This window comes from Anolis carolinensis, unplaced genomic scaffold (assembly GCF_035594765.1).
Source record: "Anolis carolinensis isolate JA03-04 unplaced genomic scaffold, rAnoCar3.1.pri scaffold_15, whole genome shotgun sequence".
Lineage (NCBI taxonomy): Eukaryota > Metazoa > Chordata > Lepidosauria > Squamata > Dactyloidae > Anolis > Anolis carolinensis.
In genome coordinates, this window is record NW_026943826.1 from 1,920,145 (window position 1) to 1,939,976 (window position 19,832).

At 40.3% G+C, this 19,832-nt stretch overlaps 1 protein-coding gene across 5 annotated transcripts in view; it reads left to right on the forward strand.

Annotated features, from left to right (window-relative positions):
- The window catches only part of ubr4 (ubiquitin protein ligase E3 component n-recognin 4), a 258,399-nt gene that overhangs the window by 165,311 nt on the left and 73,256 nt on the right, over positions 1-19,832 (forward strand). For all 5 annotated transcript variants that reach the window (XM_062965592.1, XM_062965588.1, XM_062965591.1 and 2 more), the window contains 8 exons: positions 2,391-2,633; positions 5,399-5,570; positions 5,725-5,869; positions 6,844-6,929; positions 8,394-8,481; positions 9,422-9,615; positions 13,812-14,051; positions 15,555-15,693. In XM_062965592.1, coding sequence (XP_062821662.1) covers positions 2,391-2,633; positions 5,399-5,570; positions 5,725-5,869; positions 6,844-6,929; positions 8,394-8,481; positions 9,422-9,615; positions 13,812-14,051; positions 15,555-15,693 — 1,307 coding nt within the window. The remainder of the gene's footprint in view (positions 1-2,390; positions 2,634-5,398; positions 5,571-5,724; positions 5,870-6,843; positions 6,930-8,393; positions 8,482-9,421; positions 9,616-13,811; positions 14,052-15,554; positions 15,694-19,832) is intronic.

Here is a 19,832-nt window from a genome sequence, read left to right on the forward strand (position 1 = left end):
GAGTCCCCTTTGGGGTGAGAAGGGTATGATACATATGTAGTAAATAAATGCAGTAAATAATAAATAAATAAATACATACATACATTTTAGACTTGGGCTCACCCAAAGTCTGAAATGACTTGAAGGCACACAACAACAACAACAACAACAACCCTAATTAACTTGACTATCTCATTGGCCAGAAGCAGGACCACACTTCCCATTGAAATCCTGATAAATTTATGTTGGTTAAAATTGTTTTTATTTTTAAATATTGTATTGTTCTTTCATTGTTGTTGTTGTTGTTGTTGTTGTTGTTGTTTTTGCACTACAAATAAGACAAATGCAGTGTGCATCAGAATTTGCATTTTTTTCAAATGATAATCCGGCCCCTCAACAGTCTGAAGGATTGTGGACCAGCCCTCGGCTTAAAAAGTTTGAGGACCCCTGGTCTAGGGCAGTGATGGGCAGCCTTTTGCACTTAGTGTGTCAAAATTCATCAAAAAACCTAGTATGACTTGGGTGGTGTGTCAGTTTGAGAAAAAAACCCCATAATTTCACAATATATATACCGTATATACTCGAGTATAAGCCGACCCTAATATAAGCCGAGGCACCTAATTTTACTACAAAAAAAACTGGGAAAACATTGACTCCAGTATAAGCCAAGGGTGATAAATTTCAGAAATAAAAATAAATACCAATAAAATTACATTAATTGAAGCATCAGTAGGTTAAATGTTTTTGAATATTTAAATCAAGCTCAAATTTAAGATAAGACTGTCCAACTCTGATCCAATCATTCTCATCTAATTCAGTGTAAATGTATTTATGTATCCTTTTAATAATAATAATAATAATAATAATAATAATAATAATAATAATAATAACTTTATTTTTATACCCTGCCCCATCTCCCCGAAGGGACTCGGGGCGGCTTACATGGGGCCTTGCCTGACACAACAGTATAATAACAACAGCAAGACAATAAAACAAATATCCCAACAATAAAACATCAGCATCAATAAAACAGTCATAAAAATCCACACCTCGTGTTTACAATATTTATATGGTGCACCTTACCCAGTCTACTTTTACAATCTCTCCGTTTTAATCCATGTTTTTATTAGTTCTTGTTTTTATTGGCTAATGTTTAAATTTTTTAATTGTGCATATTTTTGTCTATTGCTGTGTTTTACTACTACTGTTTTTATTCGGGCTTGGCCCCATGTAAGCCACCCTGAGTCCCCTTTGGGGAGATAGAGGCGGGGTATAAAAATAAAGTTATTATTATTATTATTATTATTATTATTATTATTATTATTATTATTATTATAAAATGTTAAAAACAGGAGACTAATACATGGATCTGGGCCAAAGTGCAGAATATTTCAAAATGGGGAGAGGTAGTTTCACAGCTAAAATAGACAATAAAGTGCAATGTAATAATGGCAAAGCATCAACGATGGAGCTATTGTTGAACGGGCAGATAAATCAAACCTACAACAATTAATCATCGAAGGCCTTTTGGAAGAGCCAGAATAAAATAATACATGTAATAATAATAAATACAGGAAAATAATACATGTAATAATAAATAGAGTAAAATAATAAATGCAATAATAATAAGATCAGAGTGAAACAATAAATGTATCAATAATAATAATAATAAAAATAGAGTAAAATCAATGTAATAGTAGCAACAATAATAGAGAAAAATAATAAATGTAATAATACCAATAATAATAGAGAAAAATAAATGTAATAATACCAACAATAATAGAGAAAAATAATAAATGTAATAATACCAATAATAATAGAGAAAAATAATAAAGGTAATCATACCTTTTGAAAGGCATTGAATGTTTGCCTATATGTGTAATGTGATCCGCCCTGAGTCCCCTTCGGGGTGAGAAAGAAGGGCGGAATATAAATGCTGTAAATAAATAAATAAATAAATAAATTAAATAGTAGAGAAAAATAATAAATGTAATAATACCAACAATAATAGAGAAAATAATAAGTGTAATAATGCCAATAACAATAGAGAAAAATACTAAATGTACCATATATTCTCGAGTATAAGCTGACCCAAATATAAGCCAACCAGGACCCTCACCCGAGTATAAGCCGAGGGGGGGCTTTTTCAGTCTTAAAAAAAGGGCTGAAAAACTAGGCTTATACTCGGGTATATACAGTATATAAACCTTCCTTGCTTAGTTTCTCCATACCTCACAACCTCTGAGGATGCCTGCCATAGATGTGGCAGTAGAGTCAGGAGATAATGCTTCTGGAACATGGCCAGACAGCCCGGAAAACATACAACAACCCTGCAGTCCGAAGTGCCTTGGTGACCTCCGTTCTTCTTCCCTCTTCCCTTCCCTTCTTCCTCGTCCTTTCCTCCTCCGCAGCGGTGCTCTACTTCCTCCTCCAAGTCAGCTTCCTGGTCGACGAGGGGGTCTCTCCGGTCCTCCTGCAGCTCCTCTCCTGCGCTTTGTGCGGAAGCAAAGTCCTCTCGGCGGCGGCAGCGTCCTCGGGATCGTCCGGAACGTCGGGTTCGGCGCCGCCGGGATCCGGATCGGGACAGCCTTCCGGGCAGAGCAAGTCGTCCAGCAAGAAGAGCAAGAAGGAGGAGAAGGAGAAAGACCGGGAAGGTGAGCTGGGCACCCTTCTGTAGGATTGTAGAGCTGAAGGAGAGACCCCACGGGGCCATCCAGTCTAACCCCATCGCGCCATTCGGGGATGCACAATCAAAGCCCTCCTGACAGGTAGCCATCCAGCCATAGATATGATTGTGATACATACCTGATAGGGTTAGCATAGAATCTTAGAGTTGGAGGAAACCCCATGATCCATGGTTTCGTCGGTTTCCTTGCACAGTCTGCATTTTGGCCTTTTGTAGTTGACAGATTGTAATTTTGTCAATGCCTATTGTTTCCAAATGCCGGCTGAGATCTCTTGGTGTGCCGATCACCACTAGGACCACCTGCACTGGTTTCTGCCAGAGTCTTTGCAGTTCCATCTTGAGGTCCTGATAGCGGCTGAGTTTTTCCTGTTGTTTATCGTCAATGCGACTGTCACCTGGGATGGCGACATCAATGATCCAAACCTTGTTCTTTTCCACAACTGTGATGTCTGGTGTGTTGTTTTCCAGAACTTTGTCAGTCTGGATTCAGAAGTCCCACAGTATCTTTGCGTGCTCATTTTCCAATACTTTTGCAGTTCTTTGCTGCTGGGAGGTGGTACTTGAGGCATAAGTTCCAATGAATCATTTGGGCCACATAGTTGTGCCTCTGTTTGTAGTCTGTCTGTGCGATTTTCTTACAGCAGCTGAGGATAGGATCCATGGTTTCGTCGGTTTAGTTGCAGAGTCTGCATTTTGGGTCATCAGCTGATTTTTCGATCTTGGCCTTGATTGCCTTTGTTCTGATGTCTTGCTCCTGGGCTGCAAGGATCAGGCCTTCTGTCTCCTTCTTCAGGGTCCCATTCGTGAGCCAGAGCCAGGACTTCTATTATTATTATTATTATTATTATTATTAATTGCCATTGTCCTGATGTCTTGCTCCTGGGCTGCAAGGATCAGGCCTTCTGTCTCCTTCTTCAGGGTCCCATTCGTGAGCCAGAGCCAGGTCTTCCATTATTATTATTATTATTATTATTATTATTATTATTATTATTATTATTATTAATTGCCTTTGTCCTGATGTCTTGCTCCTGGGCTGCAAGGATCAGGCCTTCTGTCTCCTTCTTCAGGGTCCCATTCGTGAGCCAGAGCCAGGTCTTCCATTATTATTATTATTATTATTATTATTATTATTATTATTATTATTATTATTAATTGCCTTTGTCCTGATGTCTTGCTCCTGGGCTGCAAGGATCAGGCCTTCTGTCTCCTTCTTCAGGGTCCCATTCGTGAGCCAGAGCCAGGTCTTCCATTATTATTATTATTATTATTATTATTATTATTATTATTAATTGCCATTGTCCTGATGTCTTGCTCCTGGGCTGCAAGGATCAGGCCTTCTGTCTCCTTCTTCAGGGTCCCATTCGTGAGCCAGAGCCAGGTCTTCCATTATTATTATTATTATTATTATTATTATTATTATTATTATTATTAATTGCCTTTGTCCTGATGTCTTGCTCCTGGGCTGCAAGGATCAGGCCTTCTGTCTCCTTCTTCAGGGTCCCATTCGTGAGCCAGAGCCAGGTCTTCTCTTTATCAGCTTTTCCTTCAATTTTGTCAAGGAACTTTCCATGCAGTGTTTTGTTGTGCCAGCTGTCAGCTCTAGTTTGTAGTGCAGTTTTCTTGTACTGGTTTTTTGTCTGCTGTGCTTTGAGGAGTTATTATTATTATTATTATTATTATTATTATTATTATTATTATTATTATTATTTGAAACACAACAAGATGAGTCCACAGCAGACACTCTGTTGGCTGTTGTATTGGATCACACACTGGCCACTTCCCAAGTGTCTAGGACTATTATTATTATTATTATTATTATTATTAACACAACGACGTTGTATGACACAGCAAACAAGATAGATATGCTGGATTTCGTTTCACAAAACCACAAGTCGAACACTTCCCAAGTGTCTAGGACTGTGTGATGTATTTTCAGATGATGCTGCAGATCCCAGCAGGGTGGCCTTTTGCAGTTGGCAGATCGTAATTTTGTCAATGTCTATTGTTTCCAAATGCCGGTTGAGATCTTTTGGCACGGCACCCAGTGTGCCCATCACCACCGGGACCACCTGCACTGGTTTCTGCCAGAGTCTTTGAAGTTCAAACTTGAGGTCCTGATAGCGGCTGAGTTTTTCCTGTTTTTTTTCGTCAATGCGACTGTCAAAAGGCCTTTTTATAGTCAATCCACGTCATGATAATAATAATAATAATTATTATTATTATTATTTGAAACACAACAAGATGAGTCCACAGCAGACACTCTGCTGGCTGTTGTATTGGATCACACATTGGACACTTCCCAAGTGTCTAGGACTACTATTATTATTATTATTATTATTATTATTATTATTATTATTATTATTATTATATTCCCTGGAGAAAGACTTGTCAGTAGCATCTGGGCCCCTCTCTGGAGTGTGGTTTTCACTGCCAGCCCGGAGTTTACAAAAGCTAAGTCTCCTATCTCTCAGTTCATTATCCCCTCCACCTGGTATTTGAACTCCTTTCAGCCTCTTGTTTCTCTAGAGAAAGACTTGTCACCAACATCTGGGCCCCTCTCTGGAGTGCGGTCTTCACTCGCTGCTGGAGACACAGACTGCTCAGATTCAGGACTTAAAATCTCCTGCTGACTCGCAGGCCCAGAAATCCCATGATCCACTTCCTCATTGACATGAGGAGCAGGCACAATCAGGGGCTGAACTACAACAGCGCGTGACTCGGTTTCCCTTCCAGGAGACGGTGCTTCTGGCAGCCAGGAGGACCAGCTCTGCACGGCGCTGGTGAGCCAGCTGAACAAGTTTGCCGACAAGGAGACCCTGATCCAGTTCCTGCGCTGCTTCCTGCTGGAGTCCAACTCCTCCTCGGTCCGGTGGCAGGCCCACTGCCTGGCCCTCCACATCTACAGGTCGGTGGGGCTTCCCTCCCTGTGTTGGGACTAAGATGACACCAAAGAGCGAGGTCTTTACAGGATCCGCTCTCGGCCCTGGAAGCCAAGACACAAAATATGTGTATGTCGCTCTCTTCACTAACCCGCTCCCATTTGTCCTTATTCCGCATAGGAACTCCAACAAATCCCAGCAGGAGCTGCTGCTGGACCTGATGTGGTCCATCTGGCCAGAGTTGCCAGCTTACGGGCGGAAGGCGGCCCAGTTTGTGGACCTCCTGGGCTATTTCTCACTGAAAACACAGCAGACGGAGAAGAAGGTAAGACACAGGGCTTTGTGGGCCGCTGGTTTTGCTTTCGGCTGAAGAGAGGACGAGCCAGGCCATATTCTCAGCCCACTAGTATAACACGATGCCTAAACCTCTGGGTGCTTTATGGCCTCTTCTGTTGTGGTTCAGTCTCATGATGAAGGGGGATTTGGGGTTTTGCAGGCTGACCAAAGCAATGCTGAAGAGAGGGATTTCGAAGGCTCTGATGCTGGAAATGTTGATTTGTCTGATGCTGGAAATGTTGATTTGTCTGATGCTGGAAATGGGGAATTGTCAGTGAGGCCACAAGCCAGCGGTGAAATAGAAACTAATGATAAGGGTGACCTTTCCCAGGACCTTTCCCATGCAGTCATGCCGGCCACATGACCTGGAGATGTCTATGGACAACGCCAGCTCTTCGGCTTAGAAATGGAGATGAGCACCAACCCCCAGAGTCGATCACGACTGGACTTAACGTCAAGGGATACCTTTACCTTGACCTTTTTTTCCCCAGTAGTTAGAACATCAACAAGTTCCAGTTGTTTCAGGCAGTGACTCAGAGGAGTCGTTCTTAGAAAGAGATTCAGGGTTAAGATTAAAGGTTCACCCCAGACGCTCCCTTAGAATAGGTGCAAACACATGGGAATTCAAGGGCAGAGAAATGCCTTTCTGGCTTGTAAACACGGGTAAATACAGGAGAAACAGAGAGAGATTTCAGATGTAGCAACGTTGATTCTTGGACGCACATCTCCTGCCTTGATTCCTGCTTATGTTCATGCTTGAACACTATGTTTTGGACTTTAATCTCACGGTACTCTGCTTTCAGGATTAAGTTTTATATCAGAGACTTGGATTTATATTCTGCATATTGCTTTTACTATTGGATTACTTCTCGCCCTTTTGGCTAAGATCAAGTGTAGGATTACATTGCTTTTATTGACTGCCTTTCTCAGGCATGCGTGACCCATGTATGGTTTTCTTTTCAGCTGAAGGAATATTCCCAGAAGGCCGTGGAGATCCTCCGGATGCAGAACCACATCCTCACCAACCATCCCAACTCCAACATTTACAAGTGAGTGTCCCTCCCTCTCAGGACCCTTTCAAACCAATCTTGGCAATAATTAAAACAATTCCGTCAATGATCACTGGGCATCACAGATCCAATCCAAGCCAAAGGAAATTATTGTATATAATACTAGCTGTGCCCGGCCACGCGTTGCTGTGGTGAAGTATGGTGGAAGGGCCTTGAGTCTACACTGCCATATAATCCAGTGCAAATTAGATAATCTGTGGAAGAGGCCTAAGTGAGGCCTAAATCTGCCTGTCCCCTAACTGAACCCTGGCTGTCCCTTGGCTGGGTTGGTTGCTAGAAGACCAAGTGGGCAAAGATTAGCCCTCTAAACTGGCAGCAATTGGATAAAAAACAATTATTGCTCTCCCTCTAATTAGGACTTTATTTTTCTTTTCTTTTTGTTGTATCAACCTAGAGGCGTGGATGATGGATTGTGTTGTGAAATTTCAAGGTTGGGGGCTGTTTAGTTTTGTTGTTTTGCTCGGTGCCAGGATTCCATCACTCTTTTATATATATAGATATTGTATATACATATAATATTGATTATAATATTATAATGGAGTACAATATTATACTACTAATAATACAATAAAATAATACTAATTATATATTAAATGTAATATTACTAATAATATTACCGTATAGTACAATGTAGTAATTTAATGCTTATATTGTACTATTCTAATAATATATTGTATGTTCATTTGATTTGTAAGCCGCTCTGAGTCCCCTTCAGGATATAAATGTAGTAAATAAAGAAATAAATTGTTTATATACTACTAGCTTGGGGACCCGGCGGTGCCCGGGTCATTTGGGAAAGGCCCTGTTTGTCTTTGAATGTTAGGTATTCTCAGTTTAGAGTGGGTGAACTACAATTCCCAGAATCGCGGGTCAGTCCTACCCAAACCTGCCAGTATTCAAAGTTGGCCATTTTGGTTCTGTGTACCAAGTGTGGTCCAGATCTGTCGTTGGCTGGGTTGCAGGTGAACTACAACTTCCATCATGTGGCGTCAGTCCCCAAAACTCTTCCAGTATGTTTAGTTTTTGCTCAGTTCTGCTCTGTTTGTTGTGCAGACAGAGTTGAAAAGAGAAGGAAAGGGTTAAGGGAGAGGCAGTGGGCGGAGTCATGCAAATTCCACACCAATAGAGAGAGTAAGGAACACTGGGATGTCTGTGGTGGAGGAAACATGTAAAATCTAGGACGAGATGGTCCCCGAATGAAAGCATTCCTTGTGTGGTGGGCCATAGTGTTAGGGGAGGACATTGACATGTTCATGGCGCTCACTATAACCTGAAATGTCGTTGGAGGAAGTGCTTTGGTGACTCCTCAACACTGTGGCTTATAGCTCTGTGGAAGTGGGCATCCAACCACATACACACATACAGATCAATACAGGTCAATACACGACGAGGTGAATGGAAGAACAAAACTAGTGTAAATTTGGTCTTTTATCTCCATCCCAGCACTCTTTCCGGTCTGGTGGAATTCGATGGCTACTACCTGGAAAGTGATCCGTGTCTCGTCTGCAACAACCCCGAAGTGCCGTTCTGCGTGAGTCCTCCTTTAGACCTTTCTGTTTGTCACCTATATGGGAAATGGCCATAATTAATATGTCAGCGTGGGTTGTTCTCGTCCCTACTCCGGTAGTGTTTGCCAGGAAACGATGACTCCCCAAATCATCCAAGGCCGCACTGAAAGATACTACACCTCTCTGCTGCTCTCAGACTCCTGTTCTGCAATAACCTATAGTGTCGCCAGGTTCTGTGCGGCAGCAATTTCCATCAGCCCAATGAACCAGCCCGATTCCAGCATGCTCCTGGTCCTGATCCCTCTTTCATTGATTAGACTTTGTCTTGCTTATTATGCCCGGGACAAAGGGTGTCACGTACAAAAATTGTCACCCTGTCACAGTGTCCACATGTCTGGAGGAAACATTTTTTTTCTTCTTCGTGGTCTCTGTGAAATGCGCACATATGGGTCACCTGCATTTCAATCCATAGAGTTTGCCTTTCTGGCTAATGCACAGCATTAGCTTGTAAATCGCCTAGAGCATCTTGGATGGAGGGCAATTAATAAGTAATTAAATGATGATGATTTATTTATTTTATTTTATTTGCTACATTTATATGCCGCCCTTCTCACCCCGAAGGCGACTCAGAGCGGCTTACAAATTAAATTTACATACAATAATATATTATTAACATAGTACAATACTGGTAATAAATTGCTATATTGTACTGTATCAATATATTGTAATATTACATGTAAAAATAATATATAATTAATATTATTATATTGTATTATTAGTATCATATCATATTACAATATAATATTATGAATATTATATGTACAGTAGAGTCTCACTTATCCAACACTCGTTTATCCAACGTTCTAGATTATCAGAAGTGGAAGGTCTGTAGTTGCAATCCAGTCCTGAGCTGCTCATGAGCCGTTTCCCTTATCTCCCCTTCCCAATTCTCTTCTCCCGCAGTACATCAAGCTCTCCTCCATCAAGGTGGACACCCGCTACACCACCACCCAGCAGGTGGTCAAGCTCATCGGCAGCCACACCATCAGCAAGGTCACCGTCAAGGTCGGGGACCTCAAGCGCACCAAGATGGTCCGAACCATCAACCTCTACTACAACAACCGGACGGTGCAGGCCATCGTGGAACTCAAGAACAAGTAATAATAATAATAATAATAATAATAATAATAATAATAATAATAATAATAATAATAGACAAGTAAGGGGTCTGTCCTTGGAGCTACATGTTGTGACATCCCAAATGGAGGCAGAAGAGGTGGTGGTGGTGGTGGTGGTGGTGATGATGATGATGATGATGATGATGATGATGATGATGATGATGATGGAAGGGTCCCAGCCTGGAAGATCTGTGTGTTGTGACATCCCAAGGGGAGGTATAATAGGAGAGAAACATGGAGCAATAATAATAATAATAATAATAATAATAATAATAATAATAATAATAATAATAGACAAGAAAGGGGTCTGGCCTTGGAGCTCCACGTTGTGACATCCCAAATGGAGGCAGAAGAGATTATGATGATGGTGGTGGTGGTGGTGGTGGTGGTGGTGGTGGTGGTGGTGATGATGATGATGATGATGATGATGATGATGATGATGATGGAAGGGTCCCAGCCTGGAAGATCTGTGTGTTGTGACATCCCAAGGGGAGGTATAATAGGAGAGAAACATGGAGCAATAATAATAATAATAATAATAATAATAATAATAATAATAATAATAATAATAGACAAGAAAGGGGTCTGGCCTTGGAGCTCCACGTTGTGACATCCCAAATGGAGGCAGAAGAGATTATGATGATGATGGTGGTGGTGGTGGTGGTGGTGGTGGTGGTGGTGGTGGTGGTGGTGGTGGTGATGATGATGATGATGATGATGATGATGGAAGGGTCCCAGCCTGGAAGATCTGTGTGTTGTGACATCCCAAGGGGAGGTATAATAGGAGAGAAACATGGAGCAATAATAATAATAATAATAATAATAATAATGTACATTACTTGTAATGTGGTGATCGGCACATTGGGTGCCATGCCAAAAGATCCCAGCCGGCATTTGGAAACAATAGACATTGACAAAATTACGATCTGCCAGCTGCAAAAGGCCACCCTGCTGGGATCTGCATGCATCATCCGAAAATACATCACACAGTCCTAGACACTTGGGAAGTGTTCGACTTGTGGTTTTGTGATACGAAATCCAGCATATCTATCTTGTTTGCTGTGTCATACAATAATAATAATAATAATAATAATAATAATGATAATGATACATCACACAGTCCTAGACACTTGGGAAGTGTTCGACTTGTGATTTTGTGAAACGAAATCCAGCATATCTACTTTGTTTGCTGTGTTCATAAAATAATAATAATAATAATAATAATAATAATAATAATAATAATAATAATAATTATACATCACACAGTCCTAGACACTTGGGAAGTGTCCGACTTGTGATTTTGTGAAACAAAGTCCAGCATATCTATCTTGTTTGCTGTGTTCATAAAATAATAATAATAATAACAATAATAATACATCACACAGTCCTAGACACTTGGGAAGTGTCCGACTTGTGATTTTGTGAAACGAAGTCCAGCATATCTATCTTGTTTGCTGTGTCATACAATAATAATAATAATAATAATAATAATAATAATAATAATAATAATAATAATAATAATAATGGACAAGTAAGGAGCTTGGCCTAAGGAGATGATGATGATAATTAATTATTATAATAAATATAATAGACAAGGCAGGGGCCCAGCCTGGGAGCTCTGAGTTGAAAAGGCAGAAGAAATGATGATGATGATGATGATGATGATGATGATGATGATGATGATGATGATGATGATAATTTATTTATATCCTGCCCTATCTCCCCAAGGGGATTCCTGATGATGACGATAATGAAAGGGGCCTGGCCTGGGAGGTCTGTGTTATGACATCCAAATTGAGGCATTATAGGAGATGATGATGATGATGATGATGATGATGATGATGATGATCATCATCATCATCATCATCATCATCATCATCATCATCAAGTAAGGGCTCAGGATGTGACATTCCAAAGGGGGGCAGAATCAGAGAGACATCAAGCAACAACCACACACACACACACACACACACACACATATATATATATACATATACTAGTTTTACCCGGCCACGCATTGCTGTGGCATATGGGAATCCTTTATTGGCCAGGTGGAATAGCAGTGAATAGCCTTGCAGCCTCAAAGCCTGGCCGTTTTCATCTTGCGCATGCGCATAATGGTTTTTTTAATTTTGGGGATTTTTCTGGCCTTGTTTCTGTTTTCTATTTTTCTTTTGATGGTCACTCCTTGGAAAGTGATGAATTTTGTGGCCAAATTTGATGTGATTTGGCCCAGTGGTTTTGTTGCTAACTCAGTCCTAATTATGCACATTACATTCTTATAGATATAGATGAAGAATTTAGTGTTCTAGATAAATACTAGCTGGGCCCGGCCACGCGTTGCTGTGACATTTTGTAGTGGTGTTGGTCAGTCTACATTAGGTTTTATTTTTGTTGTGACCCTCTCCCTCTTTTATATTCACAATTAGTAGTAGTTGTTGAAGTCTGTTATGTTGTTCAATTTTTATGTTGGTTGAAGATAATAATAAATGAATAATTAATAGTGTATAATACTAATACAATATAACAATATGTGTGTATATATCTATCTGTCTATATCCATTATTTCTTCATTTATTATATTAAAGAAATATTATAGAATATTACGCTATAATATGTAATAGTATACCACTATTTCATAATATTAGTAGTTTTATATATATATATATATATATATATATATATATATATATATATATATATATAATTATTATATTGTATTATTTTTAGTACTATATTGTAGTGTATTATAATATTACTAGCTGTGCCCGGCCACGCGTTGCTGTGGCAAAGTGGTGGTGGTATTGGTTAAAAATTGTTGTGTAATTTTTATTTGACGTTATTTGTATTTTTTTATTAATTTTATTTTAAGTTATATTTTTATTTATTATATTTTATTATTTTCTTGTATTATTTTTAGTTATTTTCTGTTATTATAGTATTTTATTGTATTAATTTTTTAGTGTTTTTTATTATTATTTTTTGGGTTGCTAGGAGACCAAGTTGGAGGAGCTTAGCCTTCTAACTGGCAGCAATTGGATAAAAGCAATTATTCCTCTCTCTCTAATTAGGACTTTATTTTTCTTTTCTTTTTGTTGTATCAACCTAGAGCCGTGGATGATGGGTTGTGTTGTCAAATTTCGAGGTTGGGGGGCCTGTAGTTTTGTTGTTTTGTGGGTCGCCGTGATGCCATCACTCTTTTATATATATAGATTAGTAGTATTATATGTATATACAATGTATTATATTATTATATATATTAATATATTGCAAATTGGCCCGAGAGTACGGAATGGCCTTGTAGCTTCAAAACCTGGGAGTTTCCGTGTCTTAGAATGGGGGAATGCTTTGTTGGGAGGTGTTAGGTGGTCCTGATTGTTTCCTGGATGGAATTCCTGTGTTTTTCGAGTGTTGATCTTTATTTACTTTCCTGAGATGAGAGAGTGATGAACACGGAATGATCTTGCAGCTTCAAAGCCTGGCTGCTTCCCTGTCTGAGGGGGGGGGGAATCCTTTATTGGGAGGTGTTAGATGGCCCTGATTGTTTCATGGATGGAATTCCTTTTGTTTCTTTTTTGTCCTGAGATGAGAGAGTGATGAGTATGGAATGGCCTTGGACCTTGAAAGGCTCCGTTCCTCCTGTTTAAAGATTTCCTTCCGAGGGAATTATTGCGCCAAATTGCTATATGTGTGTGTGTAAAGAAATCCTTGCAAAGATGTTTGCAGGAAATCTCTGTAAAAGAGCTCAGCTTTGCAGAGGCAAAGCCACGCCTAAAACAATGTATCGGTTTGATGGCAGATGGCTTGGTTTGTCAGTTGGTTTGTCAGTTGGAATTTGAGCTTGGAAGGAGAGCACAGAAACAAGACAGGCTCTCTGGCTACGGTCAAGTAGCTGATTAATATGCTATGCTGTATATATTTTGAATGCTGATTGATTAGTTATTGATCCTATGCAACTACAAGGACATTGTAAGATTGCTGAACTGTTTATTTGACTTCAACGCAACAGTAAAGTTTCCTTTTGTTCTTTCAATTCCTCTGCCTGGTCTGAGTCTTTTGCACATGGTGTTAACTGGACTCTGCTGATTCCGCTGCACACTCACCTGGTAACAGGAATCAGCGTTTATATTATGAGCTGATGTTTCCCTTTCTTTCCCTGATTCCTTTGTTCACAGGCCAGCCCGGTGGCACAAGGCCAAGAAGGTCCAGCTGACCCCGGGGCAGACGGAGGTGAAGATCGACCTGCCGCTGCCCATCGTGGCTTCCAACCTGATGATCGAGTTTGCCGATTTCTACGAGAACTACCAGGCCTCGACCGAGACCCTGCAGTGCCCCCGGTGCAGCGCCTCCGTCCCTGCCAACCCCGGGGTTTGCGGGAACTGCGGGGAGAACGTTTACCAGTGCCACAAGTGCAGGTGGGACCCTGAACACACACACAGAAACGTAGACGTCTTAGTGCATAAAGCCTGGTGTTTGTAGGGGCAACAAAAACAATATGATAACAACAACAACAACAACAACAACATAATAATAATAATAATAATAATAATAGTAATAACAACAACAACAACAACAATAAAAACTTCATTTGGATCCCACCCTATCTCCCCATGGGGACTCAGGCCGGCTTCCAACATAGTAACAGGCAAACATTCAATGCTTATATAAACAATACAGAGCTAAATATAGATCTATAATTATAGATACTAATTTCACTTCTGTATTTCCCCCCGAAACGTTTGCAAATCCCTCTGTGTGTGTGTGCATTTCCCCTACAATATTTGCAAGCCATATATATATATATATTCATATCTATCTAGACAGGTCTATATATATTTGTGTCTTCATTCCCCCCCCCTTGTAATATTTGCAAGCCCTATATATAAGTAGGTAAGAATATATTCATATCTATCCAGACAGCTCTCTTTATATAGATATTTGCAGAGACTTGCAAATATATGAGGGTAAATTCATATATAAAAATAACTTATATGTATGGCTACAGATACACAGGTACATGGATCTATATGTATAAAGGATTTGCAAAGACTTGCAAACATATGAGGGGAAATTCATATATAAAATTAATTTATATAGATAGATACATATATAAAGGCACATAGAGATGGCAAAAGCTTGCAAAGGCTTAATACCTATATATCTGTAGGAGAGTTTAACAAATATTTCAGGGGAAAATGCTTTCATAAGGTTAATGAATATACGTTTTTCTTCTTCCTGACTTGCAGGGGTGTCTTTCTCTTATCAAAACATTCCCCTGATTAAGAGCAAGGGAGGCTTTGCAAATGAAAACACACTGATAAGGGAGGAGAAGAGAGAAATAGATCACATATTGCAAGCAATAGCCTGCAGGCTTTGCAAAAGTAAACACACTGATAAGGGAGGAGAAAAGAGAAATAGATCACATATTGCAAGCAATAGCTTGCAGGCTTTGCAAAAGAAAACACACTGATAAGGGAGGAGAAGAGAGAAAGAGATCACATATTGCAAGCAATAGCCTGCAGGCTTTGCAAAAGAAAACACACTGATAAGGGAGGAGAAGAGAGAAAGAGATCACATATTGCAAGCAATAGCCTGCAGGCTTTGCAAAAGTAAGCACACTGATAAGGGAGGAGAAGAGAGAAATAGATCATACATTGCAAGCAATAGCCTGCAGGCTTTGGAAAAGTAAACACACTGATAAGGGAGGAGAAGAGAGAAATAGATCACATATTGCAAGCAATAGCCTGCAGGGAGGCTTTGCAAAAGTAAACACATTGATAAGGGAGGAGAAGAGAGAAAGAGATCACATATTGCAAGCAATAGCCTGCAGGCTTTGCAAAAGTAAACACACGGATATCTCAATCTTTCTTGAAGATCTTCCAAGAGCTCAGCCGTCTTGCTTGTTCCTTGCTTCCCAGGTCGATCAATTACGATGAGAAGGACCCCTTCCTCTGCAACGCGTGTGGCTTCTGCAAATACGCCCGCTTTGACTTCATGCTCTACGCCAAGCCCTGCTGCGCCGTGGACCCCATTGAGAACGAGGAGGACCGCAAGAAGGTCAGAACGAGGGGAGGCCTTGGGATTGCCTCGCTCCTCTGTAGCATTTCCGATAGTGTAATAACACTATGTCACACAATTTGAGAAGTGTTCTGTTCCAGGTTTGAAAGTGTTATTGCTGTTTAATGGTGCGGTCCTCACCTTGAAAGTTGTCGTTCCCCTCCAGAAACTTCATTTTTGTGGCTGCCTCAAACTAGGTTGAGTGGGTCGAGACTCGCTGAAATATTCATCGAAAAACTAGAGCGAAACATACTGCAAGATGCCCTGCGAAAACAAAGTTTTGGAAGTTTAATACACGTTTTCCATGTTTTTATGATAGAACCAATTAGGACAAACCTAATGACACGCGTGTCAGCACTGACGCATAGCCATTTTCATCATCATCATCATCATCATCATCATCATCATCATCATTTAATTACTTATTAATCGCCCTCCATCCAAGATGCTCTAGGCCAGGGGTCCCCAAACTAAGGCCCGGGGGCCGGATGCGGCCAATCGAAGCCATTTATCCGGCCCCCACGGCTCAAGGGCAGAAGGGGTCTCTTCTTCTCTTACAACCCTTATTATTATTATTATTATTATTATTATTATTATTATTATTATTATTATTAACATTGAGGCTGGGTGGCCATCTGTCAGGGATGCTTTGCTTGTGCTTTGGGTGCACAAAGGCAGAAGGGAGCTGGACTCAGTGGCCCAGGGGCTCTCTTCCAACCCTCTTTGTTGTTGTTGTTATTATTATTATTATTATTATTATCATCATCATCATCATCAAGGCTGTATTTCTTCCCATTTTGTTTGTTTTTTTACTTCAAAATGAGGCATGTGCAGAGTGCATAGGAATTTGTTCATAGTTTTTTTTTTAAACTCTAGTCCGGCCCTCCAACGGTCTGAGGGACCGTGGACTGGCCCCCTGTTTAAAAAGTTTGGGGACCCCTGCTCTAGGCAATTTAAAAGATAAAATTGTAAAGGATAAAAATACATACATACAAATATTGATAAAATGAACATAGATTTTCAATGACATGCGGCTGCATACAGATAAATATGGGGCTGCATACCAAGAAAGATGTTTCATCCTCGGATCCTGCACGGCCAGGTGCAATAGCCGAGGATAAAACATTTGCTGTTGTGTTGACACTATAGACCAAAACAACAGAATTCCGGCACAGAGCGTCTAGTTCTGGGACTTCTGGTTATTTATTTATTTACAGTATTTATATTCCGCCCTCCGTTCTCAGGGCGGATCACAATGCACATATACATGGCCAACATTCGATGCCATTAGACCAGGGGTCCCCAAACTTTGTAAACAGGGGGCCAGTTCACAATCCTTTGGACCATTGGAGGGCCGGACTATAGTTGGCCACCAAGCAATAATAATAATAATAATAATAATAATAATAATAATAATAATAATAATAATAACAACAACAACAACAACAACAACAACAACAACAACAACAACAACCACCACCAGTACAGGTGGTCCTGGTGGTGTTCTGCACATTGGGTGCCGTGCCAAAAGATCTCAGCCGGGATTTGGAAACAACAGACATTGACAAAATTACAATCTGCCAACTGCAAAAGACCACCCTACTGGGATCTGCGCGCATCATCTGAAAATACATCACACAGTCCTAAACACTTGGGAAGTGTTCGACTTGTGATTTTGTGATACAAAATCCAGCATATCTATCTTGTTTGCTGTGTCATACAATGTTGTTGTGTTAATAATAATAATAATAATAATAATAATAATAATAATAAAGAGGGTTGGGAGAGACCCTTTGGGCCATTGAGTCCAACCCCCTTCTGCCTTTGTGCACCAAAAGCACAAGCAAAGCACTCCTGACAGATGCCCCCCCCGCCTCAATATTAATAATAATAATAATAGTAATAATAATAATAATAATAACAACAACAGTAATAAAGAAAGTTGGAAGAGACCCCTTGGGCCATTTAGTCCAACCCCCTTCTGCCTTTGTGCACCAAAAGCACAAGCAAAGCACTCCTGACAGATGCCCCCCCGCCTCAATATTAATAATAATAATAATAATAGTAATAATAATAATAATAATAACAACAACAGTAATAAAGAAAGTTGGAAGAGACCCCTTGGGCCATTTAGTCCAACCCCCTTCTGCCTTTGTTCACCAAAAGCACAAGCAAAGCACCCCTGACAGATGGCCTCCCAGCCTCAATGTTAATAATAATAATTATTATAATAATAATAGAGAAGAGGAGAACCCTTGGGTCATTTAGCCCAACCCCCTTCTGCTTTTGTGCCGTGGGGGCCGGATAAATGGCTTCGATGGGCCGCATCTGGCCCCCGGGCCTTAGTTTGGAGACTCCTGCATTAGACATATGACATATATAGACAGACACAGAGGCAATTTAACATTTTCCAGCTTCTGGCTTCATGAGGGTCTGCTCGATTCCGGTCACAGGGGGAGCTGCCGCTTCACTATCCACTTGTGACACTGAGTCCTTGTTGGAGTACTTCCTCATTTGTCCGCACACTGCTGGAAGGTTTTATGGTGTCGTAAATTAGTTAAATTAGCCTCCCTACATAAAGTGGTACCTAAATTTTCTACTTGACAGATGCAACTGTCTTTTGAGCTGTATAGATCAACAGTGAGCTAGACTATTAATGGTTGGGCGCTCACTCCGACCCAGGCTGGTTTCGAACTCAGTAGTGATTTATTGCAGCTGGCTACTAACCAGCTGAGCCACAGCCCGGCCCAGTTAGGCCTTTAGGAGATCTTTGACCTCACTCTCGGCCGGTGGAGCAGGGAGCAGTGGAATGGCAACACGAAAGCAACACTCTGAGGGGAGAGGAGCCCTAGGGACAGCTAATGACTCTGAACAAAGGATGCCCCCCAGGCAAGAGACGAACCTTTCCAATACTAATTAAGGTGATTAACTGCAACATTAACGCTGGCTTCCAACTGACAAAAAACTCTTCCCACACCCTGGACTTGCCATCTATATATATAAAAGAGTGATGGCATCACGGCGATTCACAAAACAACAAAAGTACAGGCCCCCCAACCTCAAAATTTGACAACACAACCCATCATCCACGCCTCAAGGTTGATACAACAAAAAGAAAAGAAAAATAAAGTCCTAATTAGAGGGAGAGCAATAATTGTTTTTATCCAATTGCTGCCAGTTTAGAGGGCTAATCTCTGCCCACTTGGTTGCCTAGTAACCAAGGGACAGCCAGGTTTCAGTTAGGGGACAGGCAGATTTAGGCCTCACTGAGGCTTCTTCCACAGATTATCTAATTTGCACTGGATTATATGGCAGTGTAGACTCAAGGCCCTTCCACACAGCTATATAACCCATTTATAATCTTATATTATCTGCTTTGCACTGGAGTATCTTGACTCCACACTTCCATATAATCCACTTCAGTGTGCATTTTATACAGCTGTGAAGAAGGAGCCTCATATAATCCAATTCTAGGCAGATAATATAAGATTAGAAATATACAGTAGACTCTCACTTATCCAACATAAACAGGCCGGGAGGATAAGTGAATATGTTGGATAATAAGAAGGGATTCAGGAAAAGCCGATTAAACATCAAATTAGGTAATCGTTATACAAATTAAGCACCAAAACATCATATTATACAACAAATTTGACAGAAAAAGTAGTTCCATGCACAGTAATGCTATGTTGTAATTACAGTAGAGTCTCGCTTATCCAACGTTCTGGATTATCCAACGCATTTTTGTAGTCAATGCTTTCAATATATCGTGATATTTTGGTGCTAAATTCATAAATACAGTAATTACTACATAGCATGTGTATGGACCTACTTTTTCTGCCAAATTTGTTGTCTAACATGATGTTTTGGTGCTTAATTTGTAAAATCATAACTTAATTTCATATTTAATAGGCTTATCCTTAATCCCTCCTTATTATCCAATATATTCACTTATCCAACGTTCTGCTGGCCCGTTTATGTTGGATAAGTGAGATTCTACTGTACTGTATTTACAAATTTACCACTAAAATATCACAATGAATTTAAAACACTGACTACAAAAACATTGATTATGAAAAGGCAGACTGCGTTGGATAATCCAGAACATTGTATAAGCGAATGTTGGATAAGCGAGATTC